At 42.0% G+C, this 10,695-nt stretch overlaps 1 protein-coding gene across 3 annotated transcripts in view; it reads left to right on the top strand.

Annotated features, from left to right (window-relative positions):
- EP300 (E1A binding protein p300) overlaps positions 1-10,695 on the top strand; it is a 62,014-nt gene that overhangs the window by 3,926 nt on the left and 47,393 nt on the right. For 2 of the 3 annotated variants that reach the window (XM_025208911.1, XM_025208910.1), the window contains exons 3-5: positions 1,995-2,256; positions 4,772-4,885; positions 6,419-6,655. In XM_025208911.1, coding sequence (XP_025064696.1) covers positions 1,995-2,256; positions 4,772-4,885; positions 6,419-6,655 — 613 coding nt within the window. The remainder of the gene's footprint in view (positions 1-1,994; positions 2,257-4,771; positions 4,886-6,418; positions 6,656-10,695) is intronic. The other variant, XM_025208912.1, reaches the window with a different exon arrangement.

Here is a 10,695-nt window from a genome sequence, read left to right as displayed (position 1 = left end):
AGCCACCCCAAAATTCCCTGTAGCCCCCCACTCCTGGCATTGCTGACTCTGCCTGCCCTGCCCCCACCCACCCTAAGTACAGCTTTGACCCAGGCCCCCCACCAGGAAGAGGCCGGCGCAGCCTCCAACCCCAAGCCCACAGCAGGCAGCCCACCCTCACCCTGCGCACAAATCTGAGGGACACATGCCCCCTATGCCTGCTGCAGAGGTGTGTGCAGTGGCTGGGAGTGGCCCCCCTGGCACTCTTACCCCCCCTCCCCTCCCCGTGCCCTCTGGATGAGCCACCTGTGGCTCCATCCTGTACCCCACCCCCCATCCCAGCTGGGTAGCAACTGCCCCTGCCACACTTTCCTTCACCGTGGGGGCCTCGATCTGCCCCGTACACCCCTTCCCCCCACAGACTTACTGGCCAGACACTACTCTTCAAGCTGCCAGGTTGCATTACTAGCCATGTGCATGCATGCGGCTGTGAGCATGCACGCGGCATTTATCGGTGACGTTGAGCTACGTTTGCTAAAAAAAGCTGATTGCTGATCATGTCAATTTCCATTTTCTTGGTGCCGATCTGATATGGACTGATATATCGGTGCACCTCTAACATGTAATTCAACGTGCTGCTCATTACAAGTGATCCATAGATACTGAACACAGGAAAAATGTAATCATAGAAAAGTAGGGCTGGAATGGACCTCAGAATGTTACCTAGTCTATGCTTTTGCTCGTGGCAGGATCATCTCTATCCAAACTGTCCCCCCCATACAAGTGCTTGTCTAACCTGTTCCTGAAACTACACAAATAGCAGTTGCACTTTGCCCCCAAATACCAAGACCACTTCAAACTGCTACAGGCAAAACAGAGGGATAAGGATGATGTCAGTGTCCCACTGCTGTTAGATCTCAAGTGTATTTTTAAAATCCTAAGTGATAGTCTTGAAACATTTTGTTTCAAGTTACTTTGGAAATTCATAGCTAACTATTACCAAGTGATTTCATTCCTCCGTGTATACGTATAACTTTTGAGGGAAACTATACACAAAAGCATAGCCACTTGCTTGCTGAAGAAATGTGTGCTCAGAGAAATTCTGAAAACATCCAGGAAGACCAATATGGTCATGTCACTGAAATATAAAAGCAGTTGGATATTTTTGCTAGTTGGAGTCCTGAACAATTGTACCTTCTCAGAGCTTCCATCCATACTAAAAACCCTTCAGTTGGTGATACGGTGCACCTACAGCTAAAAGTCCCCATGGTGTGTATTATTCCCCCAGACTGAAACTTATTGAACAACCTAATAATGAGGGGGAGGGTAAAAGGGCATTTTACTAGTACCATCCTTCTCTTGCAAAATGAGCCATTAATGCTATTAAAAGCACCTAGAGAAAAAAGAATCAGAGCCACAGGTGGAGGATCTCGAAATTCACAGTACTTTAGAGATGATCCTTGTGTTCCAGTAATTTCCCACTATCTTCTCTTCAGTCTGATTTCCTGTCAATGGAGAAATACTTCTATCAACATTTTTTTTTTCAATTGTACAAGAGCTCTTTCTTGGTGCATTTAAACAGCTGTGCCCATATCTCTAATGTTTAAAGTTGATGAAGAATTAAACTGCATTTCTAGTATGATGGACTAATTGAAAAGTCTCAAGTGATGCTGAAAGTGTGTGTAAAACTGGGTGCCCTTAATCACTTCATCAGCCATGATAGGAGGAGGAGAAAAACATGCTCAAAGTAGTTCATTGGGATCAGTAACAAATTTCAATTCTGTTATGAAATAATATTGATAATATTAATAAATGTATAATTACTGATAAAATAAATAATCAAGTATCAAGGAATGGAGGAAAAATTCTTTAAATGTGTGATCATCTTAGTGACATTTTAATAATTATTTTGAATACACTCTGGTTAACTCTCTAAGTGACTTTTTTGGGTTTTTTTTTTTTTTTTTAAAGTGATTTGGTTCTAATGAGTACATGTCTCCTGTCTTCTCCTGAAGGGCCAGCAGCAAGCGCCGCAGGTCCAACCAGCTGGGATGGTGCCAGCTGCTCCCCAAGCTATGGGGTCAGGGGCCCCTACAGCAGACCCAGAGAAACGTAAGCTCATTCAACAGCAGCTCGTTCTCCTCTTACACGCCCACAAGTGTCAGCGGCGAGAACAAGCCAATGGTGAGGTGCGACAGTGCAACCTCCCTCATTGCCGTACCATGAAGAATGTCCTCAACCACATGACACACTGCCAGGCTGGCAAATCTTGCCAAGGTAAGTAGGGGGTAGGGGGCATGCATAAGTGTATGTGCACATGTGTCCCAGCCTACTGTGTTTAAAATAAATACATAAAAATAAGGTTTGGCAAGACTCCCTGAAGAAGGTATAAGAACTTTCATAAGCAAATTTAAATCACTTAAGCTCAGGAAGTGTCTTTTATTTGACAGTGCCACCATGACCCTATTTGTATCTTAATAGAAGAATAAGCAGCTTTTGTACTTCTGAGATTTAACCTTTTCTGCCATTCCAAAACACTGGAGTATCTAGCACTGGTCCATAGCCCTAAGACCTTTGGCCTTGATACTGTGGTCTCCCACAGGAGAGATTTAACTTTGAGCAGTACTTGGTTGGAATATTCCGCTGTGGTGGTGTTGGAGATCTGAGCAAAGAGCACCTTTTACAGAATTTATATTAGAGGTGCACCAATATACTGGTCCATATCAGATTGGCACCAGTAAAAGGAAAATAGACATTATTAGCAATCTGCTTTTTTTGGCCATTTGTAGTTGATAATGCCACTGATAAATGCTGCGTGCATGTGTGCAGTCACAGCATGCATACTGTGTGCACCCCCAGGGGAAGCATGAGGGGCATGTGCACCCTGGATTTGTGCACAGGGTGAGGGTCGGCTGCCAGCTGTGAGCTCGGAGCCAGGGGCTGCTCCAGCCTCTTCCTGGTGCGGGGGCTGCGCTGAGGGTGTGCGGTAGTGCTGGGAGAGGGGGTTACAGGGAGGCTACAGTGAATTTTAGGGTGGCTGTAGCCCAGCCCTTAGCCTCCCCTCTCAGCACTGCTGCCCACCTCTAGCACAACCCCAGCCTAGCCTTCCCACCGGGAAGAGGTTGGCACAGCCTCTGGCCCCGAGCCCACAGCAGGCAGCCTGCCTCACCCTGTGCACAAATCCAGGGGGTATGTGCCCCCAGTGCCTCCCCCGGGGGTGCACACAGCAGCAGGGAGCCACCCCCACACCCTCTGGACAAGCTGCCTGAGGCTTCACCCTGCCCCAGCTGGGCAGTCCTGGCCTCTGCCCCAGACTCATTCCCTCCCTTACCATGATGGCTGGTTAATAATCGGCCATTGGTATTGCCCAAAAAAAAATCTGTCGGTGCAGCCCTAATTAATATCATCCAGTACCTGAGGGGGGTGTTTCTAAGTTATCTTGCATGAAGACCCATGTTTCAGAGGAAAAGTGAAATTGAGGTCTTGACAACTTAAGGCTTTCAAAGAAAACAAAGTGTTTGGTCTCAGTATTTTGCCCGAATTCCAAGCTAGTTAACTATTGTCTGACCTTAAATTCCTCATGCAGTTTTAATGGATATGGTTTTCTTTACTTTTGTCTGGGATTGTTTTGTAGGCTTCCGCCTCACAACAGAAGCCTCTGCCTTAGTCACCTTGGAGGTGGCTGCTTCTCTGACTGCTGAATGATCCATGCATATGCAATTTCTAAAGCATGTTGGGATCTTTCAGAAAGTGGTGATATTCTGTCATAATGGAATAATTTTTCTTTGATATGCCACTTCAGCACTCCTGTTAGCAGAGATGTTACTCCTTATATTGTTAATAAATAATTTAAGGGAGCCCATATTTTATAGTCTTAACAGATTCTGTGCAAAGCAATTTCAGTTTTGCCATCAATCTTGATTTCTAAATGGAAGTAATAACAACAACATAAACGGTTAGCTCTTCAGATCCTTGTAATAAAATATGGAATCTTTCATATATTTCTCTCCTTACCTGGGTTAAGTTTGATCCAATGACAGTTGCAGTTTTATGGCTACGCGTTTGGCTTTTTAAAAACTGATTGGTGGAGAGGAAGTGGGGTAAGTTTGTAGTTAGCAAGTGTCCTTTTTATGTAAACTAGTTTAACTGGCAGTACCTCCTCTGGATGCTTCAGTAATGATAGTATGCCAATTAGCGACATGGAGATTGAAATGCCCTCTGCCCCAAAAGCTGGTTCTTTCAAGTACACCCCTACTTTATACCAGTCCTTTGGAAGGAGAAATACTGTGCAGGAAAGCTGTTAAATTTGTGGTTGCTATTCTAATAACTTTGCACAGTCAATTTCAATATACAAGCAGAAATGAATAAGAAGAGAGTAGCATAAAAGCGAGTTTAAAAAAAAAAAACCCTTCATTAACAGTAAAACCTAACCATAAGACTGGATTAGATCTTTTGATAAGAGCTCAAAATGAAAGTAGTGTATTCTTTTTCTCTTATCCCTGCACTGTATTTTACAGTGTAGACATATCCTAGAAAGTATAATAATATTTGATATTTCCCATGAGCATGGTTGGGTCAGATCTGGAAGCAGTGTAGTTTCTGCAGTGGTGTGAAGTTCTGGGTGACCTAATTTTTCCTTTGGTTAGCACTGTCATTGTGCCAATGTATAGATAATCCTAGAGAAATAATTGATTCTTTAGTTAATTTTGTATGGAACATGGAAATATGCAGACTTGAAGATTTCTCTTAAAGGCTTCTCTTCCCATTTTCCTTTTCTTTTCTTTTTTTTTAGTGGCACACTGCGCATCTTCACGACAAATCATCTCGCACTGGAAGAATTGTACAAGACATGACTGTCCTGTATGTTTGCCTCTTAAAAATGCTGGGGACAAAAGAAATCAACAATGTAAGTATTCTATTTGCTAGTTTCATCATAAAGTGTCCATGACCATAAGGTGTTATCTCTCTAGAGTTGGATCTGTTTGTATGCCTGTGCAAGGATGGATAGCAAAGCTGCCAGGCCCATCAAGAACTGAAATGGTTTTCCTCTCGTTTTGGAATTTTATCCTTAATTTCTCCAGTTTGTTGTCCACTGTTGTTACCCAAGGTGGTCTTCAACTTAATATATTCCTGACTTGGAAAACTTACCACCATGATGCCGGATCTGAAAGTTGGTGATCCATTTGGAGAAAAATTTGTTGAGGCATCCTTGCAACAGAACATAGACTGGATCTTGCACCTTAGCAATAGAGCAGAATGTTCTTACTACAATGATCTGCTCAGATCACTAATGTGAAAGTATTATTTGAGTAGCTGCATTTATCACAGGTTATTTACTGCATTCTTTCAGAATTATTTTTAAAAATGTGCTTTACAGGCTCTCCATTCATAGTTACCCTTATAACAGCATACCCTAAACAGGTTAGAGCTGTGATGCAGCTCTGCAAGGTGCAGAGGGTGCTGCAAGATCCTTTTGAAGGGTGTTGGGAGGTGTGAGGAGATAACCAGATAAGCGCAGGCTTGGGTTTCTTCCTGCCTGGCTGATTTCCGTACCCCCACTGCCCAGCCCTGCAAGGAAGTAAGCACTGTGATATATAAATATGTTTTTGAATTTTGGTTGCCACTCAATTCATAGAAGTTATGGAGGGGGTGCCTTGAGTCCAAAAAAGTTGAGAACCACTGGGTCTAAGGCAAAGTATTTGATGGTTTTACTGATTATTAGGAATCTTTTCCCTTCGGCTAAGGTCAAATGAGAATAATTGTCCTTCACACACCCAGCAAGTTACTTTTACCTGTTAGCCCTCCCACCTTATGTGCTTCAGCCACATTAAACAAGACACTAGACAAATTAATAGTCTTTGCACTGTCCCAGCTGGTGGTACTCCTTTTTTACCCTCGGTGTTATCTGTCCAAACTCTTCATGCTGCCTGACTCTCTCTTGATGTTCCAATCGAAATCCTCTTCTGTGCTTCTGTTCTCCAATATTATTCTGCCCTCATTCTAGTTGATTTGAATATGCTCTTATGCGCTCTTTTTATAACTGTCCCCCTTGCCTGCTTTTGTCTATCCTGGAACTATATAGAAGTAAGAGTGAATTCAGGTGGGTTAACTCCTTGACAGATTTGAAGTATTCTGCTTCTCTTGACCTTTAACATCTACAGTTGTTTGCAGCTGTTGTTTCCACTTGGTTAAAACAATTGTATGTGCCCTGTATATTTAAAAATAAAGCATAAATTTACCATTGTTAGTCCATAGTGAAAGCAGAACATTATGATTTTAAAGGCTGTTGAGCAACATTTTTCCAACTTCTTGTTGTTGACTTGTGCTGCTAATCTGCTTGCTCTTGTAAGGGTATTATTTGGATTTATTGAGCTTCTGCACATTTCCACCTTTTTCTTTAGTTTCTGATATTTGTGTTAATGTAGCATATCTTTTCCAGCGTTATTAGGCGGAGCTACAGTTGGACTTGCAAACACTGGCACTGTAGGGGTGGGGCAGCAGACTACGTCCAGTATAAACACTACCAGTCAAATTGACCCTAGCTCTATTGAGAGAGCCTATGCAGCCCTTGGACTGACCTATCAAGGAAACCAGATGCAGACACAATCCCAGGCTCAAGTGAAGAATCAACAGCAAGGGCAGTCACCCCAGGGGTTGCGCCCCATGAATCCCATGAGTAAGTTGATCCTCTAGTTTTAAACTATAAACTATATGTCTGGTGTGTTTCATTTTGTTTCATGATTTTTTTTTTTTTGAAGGATGCTTCAGGTGTTTCGGAGTTGTAAATTCATACCCAGCACATACTGGATTGCAGGGGTAACTTCATGATCATTTACAGTTTTCAGTATTTTACACCATCTAAGTCATGTGATGTTTGCTTAGAAATTTAAGTGAAAAGGGAATTGTTGTCTTAATGTTATTGCTTAGAATCATCTGACTAGAATTTCTTGGACCCATGTTGCTCATTTTAGAGCCACTAGGGAGTGTTTAAAGGTATTACCTTTAATTTGAACGACACTTAATTCGTTCTGTCCCCTGCTGTCAGGAGATATTTAGGGTCACTTAAAGATACAGCAGCACTTTAATTTTTGATTGGTTCCAAGTGCATGTGAGGTAGTTGTTGTTAATTTGGCATATTGAGTTTATAGTTGGCTTAAACTAGGAGTGGGCAATTATTTCAGGCAGAGGGCCGCTTACTGAGTTTTGACAAGCCATTAAGGGCCACATGACAGACATCCAGGGGCAGATGAATATTAATTTTCTAAATTTTTTAGGGGCCCCACAGGCCGGATAGAATGGACTGGTGGACCACATCTGGCCCACGGGTCACATTTTGCCCACCCTTGGCTTAAACTGAGTATTGTATTGCAGAGAAGAATGACTTTCCTTTGTTATGGAAGTAAAAGGGAAGTTGATGGTTAGTCATGGCAGATTTGAAGAAAAGACTGAACCAAGACCTGTCATGCTTGTAATACAGTTTGGGGAAAGAAGTGCCTTCAGTTATAATTTTTCTACTCATACATTTCATCTTTGAAACACTGTGTAAAACAAAACCTCTTGTTGTGTCATGTTGAGAAGATGTTGAAGTCCCCCTGATGACCTGCAACAAACAATCCACTTGTTCACAAGTTCAGGAACACAGGAGTAAACATTCATAACTCTCTAATGTGAGTTTTTTGGCAAATGAAGATGATGCAAGTCAGATTTTGTATAACCTCATTTAAGTCCTTCCAAACCAACTTTGCAAATGCAGTAGCAGGCTGATTGAATACTTCTTGAGTTTCATCATAACTTTTGGTGCCTGTGTTTCTGTGATAAAATGTCTTTTTTGGCAAAATAATCCATATAGTTATTTAGGTTTGAAATCAAACTATAAGTATTGATTTATGGATAGCAAGAGCTTTCTATCTTAATTTGAGACTTCTATGGCTTTTCCATGTTTTTGGGGCTGTTTTCTGTCAGGCTTTTCTCATATATTTATTTCTGCAAGAAATCTGTGTTGGAGCTAATCCTTTTCTAAAAAGAAGAGCTATCTGAAGTATTGGGAGAACCTCCTTAGATTCTTAACTGTTTGAGACTCCTAGGCTAACGTAGAGAATCTGAATGTAGTTTCTCCCTCTCCTCAAATTCTTTCAGTTTTATTTGGTCTATGCCATTTCTTTTTCTCGATTATAAGGATTATGAACAGTGCCCAAGGGGTGTTCTTGTTCTGCCTAGCATTAGAATGTATCCTTTCTTGGACCCTTGTTTTTGTGCTCAGCATTTTCTACCATTGGGACGCAGCATGCCTTCATCTGACACAGCTCTTTTCTTCAGCCACATTTCTGGAGTGGAAAAAATGCCATCTTAATTTGTGACACCTTGATGGCCTTTTAACTTTCCTATGCTTTGACAGTCTGCCAATAAGCATTTTCTTTTTGTCTGTTATGACAACAGGTAGCAAGGACTCTTTTTTTAAGTCTTGTTTTAAATATGGTACTTGAAGTCATGCAAAAGTCTTTTATAAGAAATTGAAACCTGAACAGGTAAGAGGAGAGGCGAGGTTTTAAACCAGACCTATTTATTTAAAACCCATTAATTTTGTATCGGTTGGACTCAGACTCTAGGAAGGAAAATAGTTTCTCAAAGATTCAGCATTACAGCACTTTTTAACTGAAATTTCTACTTCTGTTCCTTTACCTGTCATAAAATTCTGCAGTAAAATAAGGAGTAAACACAAACTTTTCAGGTACCAAATACCCTTCCTCAGGTATGTGGTACGTAAAAGCTTGCCTATATCCTTCCCAACAATACAGTTGGTCCAATAACACTCACAAAAATCCTTGCCTTTTGCATACAGGTCAGTTGCATCATATGAGCATTTAACTTGTGCAAATTCAACTATACATGGCGGGGTGGGGCTTGAGTTGGCATGCGATGCTGCCACTTACCTGGAGGCCCATTATGACGGTGACGGCCACTGCCTCACAGCTGCCTCTGTCGCCATGGAGCCGTGCCCAAAGCTGTGTGGCTGGCTGCCGGGCAGCAGCGTGGTGGTGGCCGGGCAGCACGCAGCCATCCCCACCACCACCCTGCACTGCGCCACTGCCACCGGCTGCACAGCTCTAAGCACGGCGCCATGTGCAAACTCAAGTCCCGCTCCCCCTCCCACCCTGTGTATAGTCACCGACTTTCACCTTACACGATTTTCGCCTTACATGCTGACTTCAGCACCTAACCCCCACGTAAGATGTGACTGACTTGTATTTCCTGGACCATCATGGCCATAATATTGCTCTAACACTGCTGCAGCACACTAAGATGTTTTTGCGGTAGTACAAATAACAACCATGACACCATCAAGTTTTAAAGACTTTTTTCTATCCTAAAATGAAATTCCTCTTCCTCTCCCCTCCTGTTTTTGTTCTAAATACCTTGTAATTGATTTACTAGGTAGATGATTATCATCTGTAGGGAACATTTATGGTGACCAGCAATTCACATTGCATTTAGGAAGCTAAAATTTTTGTCCAGTTTGGTTTGATCAGTGAAATGATAAATCTTGAAACCTGTGCTCATTGAGGAACCATATCATAGGTTTATGGGGAAGCTGACCCCTTAAATTGACTTTCAAGGCAGTTGGCATTGGTTCTTATTCCTTTGTCCCTAAAGCAAAAAAGCTCCATTCTCCCTTTTCAGTAGCAGTGTCACTTTTATAGTGCCAGCACTTTGCTAGGCGTCTGAGGATCTGTACTGCCACTTTTTTCCCCCCAAAATACCAAAGTGCAATGTAGCTCTGCCATTAAAGAGAGACTGGCCATATTGTTTAGCCCACCTTAGACTGGGGCTAAGAGCAGCTCAGGATGCATGTTGCCATTCTTTAGTTTGTGCACTATATTACAGCTTAAATGTAGTGCACAGTGTGGGTTTACTGTAGCACTCCATGCCCTGTTGGAGGCCTTGCATATGTGGCCCAGCTTTCTTCTAGTAGTTCTGTTATGAATTCTCTCCTGGTGTCATTGATTAGTCTCTCAGGGTGCCTATACATGTGCTTAAACACATTCTAATTAGAATGTGTCACAGCGGACTCAGTTAATCCAATCTGCTTCACATTCTAATTAGAATGCTCTAGCATTGCCGCAGTGTCACATGTATAAGCCCCTGTGGGTTTAAAAATGGTTGTTGCAGCACTTTTAATTAAGCTTATTCAATGAGCTTTAGTTAAAGTGTACTGTGGCCATTTTTAAACGTGCTGGGCCTTAATACATGTGATCCTGCGGCATTTTAATTAAAGTGACTCTCTGGGAACTGCTCTAATTAAAACACCCCTGCCCCACAACCCCAAGCACATGTATAGGCACCCTGAGATTATAAATTCAGTTCCTGGTAGGTCTTTTTTTCCTCTTTGTTTATCTGTTTATTTGGTCCCAAATACGCTTGAGTGTTTTGCATGCCTTCTAAATAGCTTTGTAGGCTATCATAGATTTTTTTTTTTTTTTGTGCTGACTTTACCACTTATTGAGATTAAATACCTGCATTCCCACACTTTACTTAAATAGATTTATCTTCATCTCCAATACTATGTCTGATTCTGTCAGAAGTAGCAGAAATAAAATAGATCTGGAGAAGGCCAAAAAAATGATGCCTTTAGTGTGAGGACTGGTAGTTGAAAAATTGAGATTAAAAGCTATGGCTGCTTATCTTGGAAGAGGATGAGGTGTGATATACCAGCCACAT

This window comes from Alligator sinensis, unplaced genomic scaffold (genome assembly GCF_000455745.1).
Source record: "Alligator sinensis unplaced genomic scaffold, ASM45574v1 scaffold215_1, whole genome shotgun sequence".
Classification (NCBI taxonomy): domain Eukaryota; kingdom Metazoa; phylum Chordata; order Crocodylia; family Alligatoridae; genus Alligator; species Alligator sinensis.
Note: the sequence above shows the minus strand (reverse complement) of the source record. Positions and strands in the feature narration are given on the sequence as shown.